General features: G+C 43.3%; 1 protein-coding gene across 1 annotated transcript in view; it reads right to left on the bottom strand.

The window, feature by feature from the left end:
- LOC115585039 (metabotropic glutamate receptor 7-like) overlaps positions 1–14480 on the bottom strand; it is a 75181-nt gene extending 60701 nt beyond the window's left edge. The window contains exon 1 of the mRNA XM_030423066.1: positions 12504–14480. Within this exon, the coding sequence (XP_030278926.1) occupies positions 12504–13007 (504 nt within the window). The 5' untranslated portion in view covers positions 13008–14480. The remainder of the gene's footprint in view (positions 1–12503) is intronic.
- Positions 14481–14790: the final 310 nt, after the last annotated feature.

Raw genomic sequence — 14790 nt, 5'->3', positions numbered from 1 at the left:
AATGTTGAATTCTACATATTTTACATGGATCAGTTCACTGACTTCGAGCCATGAGGATGATATTCTACTAAGATTTATCATTACTATGACTACTGTATGCGGGTTCGAGCTTCTCCTTCCGTCCATGCTACTTATTAGTCCAACTTCACTACATTTCAAATTGAAATATCGTACTTAACTACATTTGTTCAATAATTGTATTCTCCAGTTGCGAAGGTTTTCACACTTTCCCAACTCCGATAGGCCCTCCAAGTTCATGTCGTGGCTTTTCTTGAAGGAAATCGTATAAAAACTTCTATTAAATCCACTGGACCTTGCAAAATCCCGAAGCAGTACAATTACTTTTGAAGTCATGAATTTTTCAAACTCGACCCTCTGAGCTAAATTTAATAATTTTTGTGATTCTTTGTGTGTGTTTTCTAAGCCTCACCAGCCACTTACTTTTCACTGGACTGGGTTGGAATTTGCCTTGAATATCCAAGAGACCCTCAGGATATTTGGGAAGAACAAACAATGGTTACAATAATGAAATTAATAAACAAGAAATAATTTTTTACCCAAATGAAGAATCTTTTATGTTCATGTCTCCTCCAGTTTTCACTTCTTTGCAAACAAACTGTGATTCTATGTAGTCATGTCTAATTTATTTACTTAAAGGATTCATCACCTGGTTTTTTACATATCCAGTCCCTCTTGGATCGCTTTGGATCAATTCTTAAAACTTATTATAAAAAAAAAATAATAACAAAAAATCAAACATAGAGCTTGTTCTGACACTTTTTCATACCGCGACTTTCTCACGCGAGATTATGCGCGAGGTTTTGACTGGTCCGGATGTGCATTGGATTAATATGTAATGAGGCACGCGTTGATTGGCCGCAGGAAGGACAGAGCCGGAATCGGAGGCTAGTCTGCATGCACACAGACTCCAAAACATAAACAGCCCCCTGTCATGGCGCACACACTAAATGACGAACCTTACGGAATTCAGGCATTTATGTACGAGGGGGAGTGAAGAGGCAGAGATGGTGGAGAGACACGTTTACAGCAGGATGTCTCTGAATGATAAATTCTTTTTTTTTTCCTTCTTAGTTTTCACACTCGTGTTTTACATGTAAGAACTGAGTTTTAATGCTGGCGGTCACGATGTATGGCGTGAAAATGACAGAGAAATAGGCAGAAAAGTCTGGCTGAGGATGGCTGTGAGCCGATGCTTATGCGAGCTTATGCAAGTAGCCTCCTGTGGTAACGTCACCACAGGAGCAGAGTCAAAATCTCGTGCTTTAGGAATGCGCACTATTGTGCGCTATTCTTGTTCGGAAAAAGAGCCAAAGCAAAAAAAATGAGCCACTTTCAAACTCCAGCTTTTCAGGCAAGTTTCAACTGAGGTCCAACACCAATATGCATGATTTAACAAGAGAAATTGAGATTTCCGGGTGATGACTCCTTTAAACATGTTACATCAGTCCATTCACTCAGTGGTTTAATTTCATAGGTAAATATTTGTATTGTACAGCTATACGACTTTGCATGGTCCTATTAACCTAATAGCACTTTCTGCATATTCATTTTTCATCATATATATCATTTGAACTTGGTAATATTCTGAATTCATGACTCGTAAAACATACAATCAGCTTATTATTCATATTATTCTCTTTCTCATAGATTAAACTACCAAGCAAAACACAAAGTAGCTAGAAACTAGAAGTTTGTTAATGCAGTATTTCAACTTATCAACTATTTTCTGCATTGCGGTATTGCTCCTTTTTCTTTAAATGCTGCTTAGACAATGCTTGTGCACACTTCTTCTGCCACTAACATTTCTGCCCCCACCCCAAAACAATGGATGTGAACAGGATTTTCGATTGTGGTGCTGACTGAATTAAACAATCACTTACTTTAAAAACAAACAACAAATACCTGTTACCAGAACAGTGGAGAAGCTGGAGCACATAAAAGGGAAACGACCCTACCTGCATCGCTCAATACTACTCGAGGTAACTGAGAAAATAACAAACACTGCAGAAGAAGGACCGTTGTGGTTTCTCTTCCCTCTCATGCAGCTCGAGCTGCCGTGTGGTGACTCCCTGTCTATTTCTTGCTGCTCTTCAGTGGCATGCCTATCTACATTAGAGACCTCACATGGACATGCAGTCCAAACACAGCCTCGTGCCACCAGCCTCGAGGGACAGCGGGGAAGCCATGTGAGCAGTGCTCCTCCTGTCCCTTTAAAGTTGGCAGCGCACAACAAAAAGTTGACTGTGCCTTTAAGTTCATTGTTGCATAAGTCTTCTTTTTTGCATATATCTGGCTGGTACCCTGAACTGTGACGCTACTAATGTGCGGAGCTTGAATATGAATTTGCTGTTTATTAGTCTGTTAGGGATGAGACTAACTGTCAATCACTGACATATATGTCAGTGATTGACCACTGACATATATGTCAGCAACAATCAGATTTTCATTAAATTGTTTACAAATATCTGTGATCCCCATTTGACTGAATCCTCCTGATGTTTTATCTGGTGCCATCATGGAGTTGACATTTGTGGTTTTCAGTGAAATTTCTCAACAGCAATTGGGCAAATGGTAAATAGATGATGATGGATGATTTGCATTTCTATAGTGCCTTTCCAGTATACTGACTGCTCAAGCGATTAACAACTTACAACACATTCACACACTGATTGCAGAGACAGGCCATAACCTGCTCATCAGGAGCAATTTGAGGTTTCAGTATCTTCCTTGAGGATACTTTGACCTACGATTACTGGACAACCCACTCTACCCCTACCTCCTGAGCTACAGGTTGATTATCAGGACATTTGTAACACACACTGGTGTCCACCAGTGATTGGTGGATGATTAATAACCTTGGTGATCTCCTCTAACACCATCATCCAGTCAGCACTGTTAATTTGTCCAATTTGCGTTGTAATCAAATTCCTGCAATGCTGATGACATTCCCATCAACATCTGCTGTAGATTATACTCCCATGGCAGCCATTTCCCTCTGATGTCGCGCTCTGGGTGGGAAGCTCAAAGGCTCGGATAATATAATGCGGCTGTGCACCAACCTTTAAGTCATTTCAAGGTAAAGAATCTGACAAATAGTTATCATTTTACCACTTCCTGAATGTGAAAATAAATATGTCAAACACGTGCGCTGATATTTTCGAAAAAATTTGAACCTCACTTATGGTATAATGTAATATCATCAAATGTTAATGTCAGCTAGGAAGTGGTTGAATGCTAACTTTAGCTAACATGTTATCAAATACGTTGTTTTACCTTAAAATATGTCCCGATGTCCATCCTGATTTGCACTAATCCCTATCTTTTCTGTTGCTAATCAATCAGGAAGCGATGAAATTTGTCAGATTCCCCATGTTTATAAGACCTGTAACCTAAAACACAGCAGTACGACATGAGCTTCCCACCCTGAGCAGGGTGTCAGAGGAAAATGGCTGCAAACATTAGCATGCTCACATGCTAAACTAAGATGACGCATTAACATTATACCCTCTAAATATTGCATGACAATGCACGACATGGGCATTTAGCTATAAATAACACTGTGCTTAAGCACAGCTTCACAGAGCCACTAGCATGGCTGTGGATTGTGTTAATGTGTCTAACTGCCACATGTTGTAGGCTAACTGTGGTCACTGATTCTTGTCTTTTGTGCCAATTAGAAAATGTTAGCATAAGAACCCAACTGACAGCTGCTGTTATTGGCTGATGTTGGCCTATCACAGATACAGGTATATTGCATGGGTGTATATGTCCAATTTGCACCCCACTCCCTATTATCGGTAATACTAGGTATTGGTTTGGCTCTAGTTAGCATGCTAATATGCTAAACTATGTTGATGAATGTGAAATAAAATCACATCATATATCCAATTAGCATTTTTGACGTGAAACCCTTTAATGCCCACACTAACAGCCAACCCTACACTTCCTTGGATCCCAACTATTCTAGCACATGGCTGTAGAATCAGTTTGCTCCCATTTTCCTTAAAATACAACACCGTTTATCTGCTGAGAGGGGATTCTCCCTGACAAGTAGATCCACAGGATTAGTCTTAAGTGCAACATAATTTCTAAGGTGCCATGTGATTTCAGAGCCAGATGGGGAAACTGTTGAGAAAGCGATAAAACCGAGGAGAAGAAAAAAAAAAAAAAAGCACAGGATCCAGGTCTGAGAGGAACCACAACACATGCCTCCTTTTGAAGCAGCAGGCACTCTCACTGGCAGGCTCAAAGCAGCCTTTTAACAAATTCACTTAACTCATTTAGCAGGATTTGAGGAACTGTGAGAAGAGAGGGAGTTTGCCTGATGAAAAAAACAGATCATATTTAAAAGGCAAATTTTCTTATTGATCTATGCAGACATTTCGTGCGAGGGTTTCTACTGCAGAAAACAGACTTAGATGTTATTTAATCATATAGCGCAGAGGTCTACTAAGGCTGAGTGACTTTGTAATTCAATCTTTGTCCAGAACGTTGCATGGATCACAGATCGCTGCATTGAAACAAAGAACAATGAGCCCTGTGATAATGCTTTTCAGCCGACACTAGAGCGTTTTTCTGCTGAAGCAATGGGGACATTTTTTCCTTTTGGAGGGATGAGTGAGAGGAGACCAGCAGCCAGCACAGACCTTCTCATGCTTCTGCACTCATCCCCATAAGAGGATCGGACATAATGGGGTTTCCTCTTCTCTGGCTCCTTCTGCTCGCCAGATCAACTGCAGAAAACTTCCAACAAAGTCTCAGAGTGCTATTCTGGTCACATTTTATAGTCATACCAATGACCAGATTTTGAAGGAACACTGGTGTGACCTCATGTGAGCACAGCTAAGCTTTTAAGCAGGTGCCCTCTTCCCTCCTCTGATGCCCTGTGAGGAAATGGGCCTGACTCGGGAGTGTCAAGTCGAATCTTCTTCGCTTGACGACTGCAGCAGGGATGACACCTCATTTAGGAGACCGTATCAATATTTACAAGCTGTAAGTGGACTTAAAACAAGCTAGGAAAATGTCTGAGAGCAAATAAAGAACGGAATAAGAATGTGCTAGCTGCATTTTCATTGAGAACATTTAGTTGCATGACATGCTACCATGATAGGGAATAATAAAGTGCACCACGCCCCCCAGGCCTGTGGGAATAGCCGAGACATTATTATCAGGCGTGCACGGTTTCTCATATTCTCCCCCGTGGCAGGCTGCTGACCCAATGACCTCGTGTCAGCAGCAATGACAACGTGTCTAACACGGGGATATTTTATTCATTCTATTAATTTTGCATTAGTTGCCCACACTGAAGTGTGTTGGTATACCTGCTCCACTGAACATAAGCTCTCTCACAAACACAGCCTCTGCCGAAACGACCAAAAGGATGAACATTTTAAAAAATCAAGCTCACAGTCAACGTTTCTCTGCGGGATTATTTAATTTTCGCCTCTGCAGGTCTGAATTTTACTCTTAAAACAGTTCACAGTTTCTTTATCTCATACAATGCCAACATCAAATCTATGCGCCTTATCGCTCAATCCTGGTGTTCAGACTTGCACCACTGGCGCCATTCTGTCTGACTAGATAACTTCAGTTAAACGCATCAGTATGCATCTCCAGGTCCTCACTGCCACGTTCGCACCCAAAAATAACTCCCCCCTAATTTTACCAACACATGTGAAATTCATTTGCCTCTTGTCACGAATTGATCTTCCTTGTTCAAAGTTCAATCTGACTGAACTCTGACCTTCGAAATGGCGAGACTCACTGGTGTCCATCTGATTGGAAAGGGCAGCTGGGATTGACCTCTTCTTGAGTAGATATTGATTGTTTGCATCCTTGTTTGCATAACTGCATGCTTAAAAGAACCCGAGCAGCAGCAGGAGGTTCATGTGGAGAGGTTCGCCGTGAGGGTAAGGAGAGCGGAAAAAACAAATTATAAAGCAACTTGCGGAATGCTATTCTGAGCCCGCTAGTCGTGCTAACACCTGCAGCGTACACTTGTAACCCTGCCCGCATTATTTCCTGTCCCACCTGCTTCTTGCCACAGCGTGTGAGTAAACTTCACCTCGCCAGTTATGGTCGGAGCACGCCATAAGTCAGCATCAGATTAAATGGCTGGAATGAAAAACTAGCGGGGCGCTCTGACTCAAGGACCAGAAGTGAGAATCACTGAACTATGAATAATATATTCAGTATTTCCACACAGGAGTAAGAAAAGGCAAAACATGTTTGTTTTTAAAGGCCCTTAATCCTCTCAGCCTCCATTTATCTTATTATCTTTTTTTCTGGAAGCAGTAAAACGTTTATTGGCACAACAACACTTTGCAAGTATTGTTTTAAAAAAGCAAAAGTTTTACAGGTTTGGGTAGTTATTCCTTAAATTAACTTTTAATGTGTGTGCAAAAAGGCAGAAATGCTCATGATCAAGATCAATTGTACTATCAGTTGATGTTGTTGTTGTATCAGTTGTTCTTCAAAACCAGTACAAATATGTGTAACTGGTGACTCATCAACCCTTTAAAGCCTGTCGGCCATTTCTGTTATTTGTGGGTGTTAGTAGAGTGTATTATTGTTCATTTTGAAGATAAGTGTTTCTTATGCACAGTGCTAGCATGTTTTTTTCCCAAGGACATGGCAACATTTCAACCACATCTGTCTCCTTCAAGGACAGAGTTGCTGCTACTAATTGGACACATGGTCCGCACTTGTATTTTTTTCAAGGACCAAATTCAAAGATAAATGTGTGACATGTCATCAGAGCTCATCTATAGACGCCAGTGGGTTTAACAGCTTGAATTCAATCACGTGGAAGACCACTGGTTGTCATAATAATAGCGCGTGTGTTCTTCTTTCGTCGTGTGAGCAGGTTATTGTTACACAGGCACCGCCAAAAAAAATAAATAGTAGGAAATTGTACATTTGAGTATAAGTGCAAAATCAAACTCAAAACCCATTTGGAAAACCAGACAGGTAGAACATTTTGATTCATATGGTAATTTTCACTAAATCTTTTGTTCTATTGTGAATATTTCAATAGCGCAGGTTGGAGATCTGTCCTTTTTTGTTAATTAACATTCAGTTAAGTCTTGAATTTCAGTCCATAAGGTGAGTCCCACTGAGCTTCTCTCAATATGTGAACATTTGAAAAACGCTGCTTTTTCTTGTATGCTGCATATTGTACTAGGTGATGCTGACAGAAACCTTTTGTCCAACTTCTGCCCTTGCTGATTTTCCTCCTAACTACATACAGTAAGATCTGAATACCTAGATTGTCGTAGCTTTAGAGCCCCCCCATGACTTATTGCTCACTTCTGTTTGACAATCTTCTTATATCCGTACTTTTTTCAATCAAAATCTGCATCAATTCTGACATTTCCTCTGCTAATTATCATGTGTGGCTTGTCCTGTTTCAGGTCACCATGTTGGTGGGGACATTGTGCGGTCCATCACCACTTAGGACCTCTGAGGGTGTACTCTGAGGCCTCCATGGATCAGACCTGCACAGCACGTCTTACAGATGCTCGATCACCTGTCAGTGGTTTTAATGTTGTGGCTGATCGGTGTATAATCCACTTGTAATCCAATATTTGGACATTAAAATCTGTATACTCTGATTTCGTTGGTCTGTTTTGAACACGCAACTTCTATTATACGTCTGTCTGTCCTGGGAGAGGGATCCCTCCTCTGTGGCTCTTCCTGAGATTTCTTCCATTTTAAGTCTTTCCTTAATCGAATCGAGGTTCTAAGGACAGAGGATGCTGTTCACTCTACATATCTTGAAGCCAACTGAGGCGATGTGATTGTGATTTTTTTCTGGCTATATAAATAATTATAACTTTACGTCTCCATGTCTCGCCTATCAGCTTAGCTTCCTCAGTGTAGCTAGCTGGCCAACTTCATTTCAACTTTCTGAGCCTTCTGAGAACACTGTTAAAGGAGTCATCACCCGGAAATCGCAATTTCTCTCGTTAAATCATGCATATTGGTGTTGGACCTCTGTTGAAACTTGCCTGAAAAGCTGGAGTTTGAAAGTGGCTTATTTTTTTCGCTTTGGCTCTTTTTCCGAACAGGAATAGCGCACAGTAGTGCGCGTTCCTAAAGCACGAGATTTTGACTCTGCTCCTGTGGTGACGTTACCACAGGAGGCTACTTGCATACGCATCGGCTCACAGCCGTCCTCAGCCAGAGTGAGCACGCCGAATCTGCTTATTTCTCTGTCATTTTCACGCCATACATCGTGACCGCCAGCATTAAAACTCAGGTCTTACATGTAAAACACGAGTGTGAAAAGTAAGATGGAAAAAAAAAGAATTTACCATTCAGAGACATCCTGCTGTAAACGTGTCTCTTCCACCGTCTCTGCCTCTTCACTCTCCCGTTCGGTTTCCGACTCCGGCTCGTACATAAATGCCTGAATTCCGTAAGGTTCGTCATTTAGTGTGTGCGCCATGACAGGGGGCTGTTTATGTTTTGGAGTCTGTGCGTGCATGCAGGCTCGCCCCCCATTCCGGCTCTGTCCTTCCTGCAGCCAATCAACGCGTGCCTCATTACATATTAATACAATGCACATCCGGACCGGTCAAAACCTCGCGCATAATCTCGCGTTGAAAAAGTGTCAGAACAAGCTCTATGTTTGATTTTTTTTAATTATTTTTTTTCTAATACGTTTTGAGAATTGATCCAAAGCGATCTAAGAGGGACTGGATATGTAAAAAACCAGGTGATGACTCCTTTAAGTTACGGACATCAGACATCTCTCAGTCTTATCATATAATACACATGTGCAAACACAAGTTTCAAGTGTGAACACAATGTGTGACGTCAACATAGTCAGTTATATATCCACATAAAGTAGGATGCGCAACAGTAGCCTGGAGAGAAGTGTCATGTGGGTTGAGGAAGTGGAATCCATGTTTCAGATACTTGTTATTTATAATTCACCGACTGGGGTCTCTGTGTCACACTGAATACAAGCCAATTAGCAAATCATGGAGACAAAATGCAAGAGCTGAAAGTGGTGTGGATCATGAAATATCCTCAAGATAGCTGCGTCTTTCCCTCCTTCAAGAATAAATGGTAATGAACCTCTCGGTGCATACAGTATGCAAGTGTGCATGTTTTCATATGCTGCACACTTAACATACCAGCCGTGCCTCCTACGGCTGAAGGCAAAACTCTACTGTGACTAATTGACCTGCGCTGTTGCCTGCATCAATGTACCAAATGACAGCCGTGTTTGGGAAAAAAGAAAAGGGCATACTTAACCTCTGCCATTTTGTGTCACTTTGAGAGCTTGTTATGTAACACGCAAATGCACACAGCCCTCATATTCCTCTGGTGTCCGTCTTTCCTACCGTCAGCTGAATAGATCACACTGCGAGGCTTCAATCTCCTTCAAATCAATCACAGTGATGATTCTGTGAAAAGGGAGAGATAAAAAGCCGACCGGAGCCTGTCAGGGCTCTGAGAGCAGAGGACGTCAATGCCTCACTTAGACAGCTAGTCTGAAGGGGCTGCTTCCCCCGACAGGAGGACAAGACGGAGTTCACCTGCATTCAATACAAAGTTTTGACCCGGTCTTTGGGAGAGGAGGTGCGACAGAGAATGGGGACCTGCTCTCCCTGATGTAAATGTCATCTGGAGAGAAAAATCAATTTCATGATTCATTCAACAGGCCAGGACTTACAAATGGACAAAGTCCCCCCCGTCTTTTACAACCCCAGCGTCATCCTGCTGGCTTAAGGACTGGATGATTTTTCTTCAAAAAGGTGCACAACATCGCAGCTCCCGGCAACGACTCAAAACTTTAGCTAATTGATTTTTTCTTTCTTCTTCTGGCATTGTTGCCTTTCATTTTCCGACACAGCATGGAAGGCAGCGGAATAAAAACATCTTAGCAGCAAATCGGCCTCACCATGGCAACAGTATCGATCAACCCTCCTGGGTCCTCAGAAAAATCCATCCTTCATGTCAATTTCCCTGCATTAACAGTTCAGCAGCTACTCATGTCCTGCATAGACAGCCATGATATTTTGCGTGTGGCAATAAAAATCTACAATCACTATTTCGCTGCCTTGATGATTCATTTATCACAGGGGTGAGACGCGAAATGACCTGATGATATTTACCCAGAACAAGGCGGGAAGTTGGCTAGGAGGACAGGCTGGGAGAGGTCATTTTCCCCCAGCTTGAAGAGTAAAGATTTAACTTCAAAGTGCATTAGACTGTTTAGTTACCGAGCGTATACTGTAATTGACTAAGACAAGTAACTGAACACAAAATCACTCGTCTTTCTCTTTGATTTCTTTGAAGAAAAATCTGTTTTGCTTCCTCAATTACATCCGAACAGGTGTTCCATCCAAGTTTCACTGCTTTCGACTGAAAATCATTTGATAGTTGATGGATTGCAGTTGAAAACACTCTCAGAAACTTGCCGACGCACACTCGTCAAACTGAGTAAAACTAATGAGAGCGAATGGGCCTGGAGTTCTCACTTCTGGCATGTATTGATTATGCAGCATCATGTGGCCTCACGTTTAATTTATCATCGTTTATTAAAAGTGCTATCATCTCTGTGGTGATGGGGAAAAAAGAGGTATGCTGAAGGGTTCAGAGGAGGACTGAGTTTATTTATTTATTCAACTGCGGTGATTAGAATCCACCTTTCTGGGAACCATTCTGGGGATGATATGAGACAGCTGATATGCAGCGTGATGGACGGAGCTGCGTGACAACTGCCGTCACTCCACAGACTCCTCAAGCTTGATTACAGCATCACACATGCACCGCACCTACACTCCCACGGCTTTACACTTAGAGACATGCTGTTACACCTGGTGTGAGGAGGAAAGAGAAGAGGGACTTAAGAAATCCTCTCACTCCCCTTAAACCCCCTCGAAATTTCACAAATGCATACATATTAATGTTACACAGCTGGCACAAGGAAAAACTAAGAAAAAAGGGATCTCACAACCTCCTTGCATTCTGCAACAAATAACAAGTGTATTGAGGGTGCTTCAAAGTATAACTTCGGGGTTTTACCAACTTGAAATGATAAAAAAAAATTAATTGGTGAACTCGGCCTAAAAAAAAATGAATAGGAACCAAAGCCAGGCTGAAGGTTGTGGTGGGGAACATCCGTCTAATTGTCCAACGCTAAAGGAGAAAAAAGAATCCCAGAGGATGACTTGCTGTATATAAAACAAGATTGTTGCATGTCTAAGTGTGTGTGTGTGTGTGTTTGTGTGTGCGTGTGTGAAAACAAAAGGAGGAAGGAGGGTGGGGACTAAAAGCATGTTAAGCACTTTGACGCAGTTAAACAGCTACTTAAAGCCAGTGCCACAGTTCGACTAATTGAACTGGAAGACAACCCAACATGACAAGACTGTGACTTACAATCTGCAACCGCAAATCATTAGCGGCAGCAGGAGCGGCAACACTGCAGCACTGATGAGCCTCCATGGTTTTAACACTGCTGTACTCTCAGGGGAGGAGGGGAGGCAAAAAATAAACAAAAAAGTCTGCACATTTGCAAAAGCATCCAGTTGGTATTCCAAGTAATTAGGTATTTTGCTATGGCGATGTGTTTTAAATAATTAATCTGCTGTATTGGTGCCCATGCTGTGTTTCTCATTCCACTGCAGCACCAGCAGTGGGTCAACACTATCAGTTGACACTCAGCCAACAGGAATGGAGACGTGTTCTCCTTGTAAACCCGAGCTTACCCACTCTGAAATGTTGGCCCTGTGCAGATTTGTTTAATTTACTTGCAGCCATCGAGCTCAATTAGGGTGCAAGGAGTTTGGAGCAGGCTCGTTTTCTAAAAGCCACCCCTGCACACACACTCACACACCCCCGCAGATAAGAGCATGCCAACTCAACCATAAATCCAGGCTTTCAGGTTCAAAACAATTCATAAAAAATAAAAAAAAAACACAACCAAAAAAAACGCCTGCAGTCTCTCCGTGTAAGAGGCTCATATAATCATGTGCAATCACATGAAGCGGGGCCTGTTATTCTCAGGAGGGGGTTGCTGAGTTTGGGTGTGATTGTGTCAGGCTGTCAGTGCCCACTCATCCAGACTCCGGAGTGAGACTGGAACAGACGGGAGCTGTTCTTTCAGCACCACCGGGGACATGCAACAGCACGCTCAGCTGTCTCATCCCCACAGTGTAGTGGAGGGGAAACTCAGTCCACCTTGCTCTCATGATTATTATTATTATTTTTTTTTTTTTTACAGATTTTGAAAGTCTAGATGTCAATAACCTCCACATGGCACACATAGAAACACAGATATCTTGTGAATAACATCAGATTATACTTTTTTTTTTCTCTTTATGAGATAGGGTGCATTTGTTGTATACTACTTATCTGCTCTCATCATGTGTAAGGATTTTTTTACCACAAGCTTTGCACCCACTGTGGGGGGGGGGGACACACTATACTGAAGCCACAAAACTATTGCAACACGCTCAAAGACTTGCCTGAAAGAGGCGTAGGATGTTGGCAACCATGATCGATACTGAACTCGCCGAGGCGCCGATGACTCCCACCACTTTTTCGGGCTTGACAAACACCGGCGGCTCCCCGTTCGTGCACCTCACGTCGGAGGTGTCCTTCGTGATCAGGGCTTGGACGAAAGTTAAAGACTGCTCCAGCGCGTAGGTATCCCTCGAGCAAGTGTCCAGCACCCGGGCGCCTAAGGTGATGTTGGGCAAGAGCGTCTCGTCCTGGTTGATCTGATCCAAAGCGTACATCATGGCCTCGAGCCGCTGGATGCCGTTCTCCTTCTTCAAGTCCCCGCACGCCGTGCCGTCGGCCCCTCTGGCGTGCACCGGGAAGAGTCCGCCGAGGGTCAGCAGCCCCTCAGTCCGTATAGAATGCGGCGCGTAAGTCTCCTGTGGCAGCGCCAAATCCACCACAGTCCTCATGAGCCAAACCAGCCTCCATAGAGAGCTCAGCCTCACGCGCGGACCGGGACGAGCCATGATCAACTTTTAAAGGTCGAAGGATGGGAAGGGGGGGAGAGGGGAGGGGGTGTCTGGAATCCGCCGAATGTAGAGCCAGAGAGGGTGGAGAAGTTTTGTTTGTTTATGTGTTAAAACGAACCCATTTCTCGTCACCACGGAGGAGATTCAACAAGCTCGGGCGGAGAACCAAGACGCGGTGGATGGCTCAGGCGAACTGCGCCCATCGCTCTGCTGCCGGGGAGTGAAGCGGTGCAGCTTGTTGAATGGCGATTAATTCGGCTCCCTCTGGAAAACGGGAGGCTACATCCAGTAAGTCAGAGAAGAAAAAAATACATATATCTGCGAGAGAAAAGATCAGCATCCACCGCGAGGATGAAGTGGCCTAATTTTGTCCATTTACGCCGAATCCAAAGCGCGGAGCGAAAGAAAAAACAGGGAATCCGCTGCTGGGAACTGACATATCTTCACGTTAAAATCAATAGGTAACATACGCTGAGATTAGTGAGGAATCGCCACGGGAATCAATCAATACTTAGATGTTAGGACCGGCAGAAGTGGGTGACATTTCTTCTTCTTCTTCTTCTTCTTGCTCAAACCAACTCCACGGGAGCGCAGCGACGGCACGGTCGGCTGTGCTGGTCTGTGTCCCAGGGGTGCACATCATCTCCACACACACAAAAGAGAGAGAGAGAGAGAGAGAGAGAAAGAAACAAAGAAAGAAAGAAAGAGAGAAAGACAACGACCGAGCTTGGAAGAACAGGAAGAAAAAAATGCAGGGAGGACTAAGAGGAAATCCGGCTAATTAAAGCCCCGGCTTCTTTTTCTCCAGTCTCCGCAACCGGTCGCATTTATACAAAATGAATGAGTCACAGCGAGGGATTCACTGTGCAACGAGTTTTTCAGCCCCCCTTTTTTTTCACCGAGCGAGACGTCATTCAGAGAGAGAGACAGAGAGAGAGAGAGAGAGAGAGAGAGAGAGAGAGAGAGAGAGAGAGAGTAGCATCACTTCAGGGTAAGGTTTTCAGGAAGTTGGCGTTCAGCGTCTTCAGACATCAAGAGATATCGAGTAGGTAAACAAGACGCGCAAATGCACTTACAGACTTTAATAGTACGACAATTGTTCCTCTGAGTGCCTCTTCAGCGAGCGTCTCGGCATTCATAATCTCTTCTTCTTCTTCTTCTGCGTGCTTCCCCCTCCCTCCTTCATCCACAGACACACAGAGACACACACAAACAAGCACGCAAAAAAAGAAAAAGTGTCTCTTCCCTCTGTTTGATGTTGACGCTGGCTGGCACGAAACACGAGATCCGTGGCTTTTATGAGAAGAAAAAAAAACACGGCGGAGCTGCAGGTTTTATGGAGGGGCTTCCACCCCGCCCGACTCCAACTATTTTTTCCTGAAATAGTTCTGGATACATTACTGATGCACCTTTAAAAAAAACGAGGGAGAGAGAGGAAGAGGAGGAGGAGGGAGAAGGCACACGTTTGGAGGGGTCCAGGCTGGTCTCCCAGGCAACCCTTCTTCTGAAGTCACTCCTGATTCATCCTGTGCACCCCCCCACCACACACACACACACATCATCCTGGCACACAGACTAGTGAGAATTAACCACACCTTCAGGAGCAAAGGATCCCTCACATCTTGCTAACAAAACACTATCATCACCAAACTATTTAATTGCACAGATGGTGCATTTACAAACAGGCAGATTATGATAATTTGCTTTTGTGGGCATGCATTAGCTAGGGACTGGGCTTGGCAATTTGTAGCAATAATTAAAAACAAGGTATTTTGTGTGT

The sequence above is a fragment of the Sparus aurata genome, chromosome 7, assembly GCF_900880675.1.
Source record: "Sparus aurata chromosome 7, fSpaAur1.1, whole genome shotgun sequence".
Classification (NCBI taxonomy): domain Eukaryota; kingdom Metazoa; phylum Chordata; class Actinopteri; order Spariformes; family Sparidae; genus Sparus; species Sparus aurata.
The sequence above is the reverse complement of the archived record's forward strand: the minus strand, read 5'-3'. Positions and strand labels throughout refer to the sequence as shown.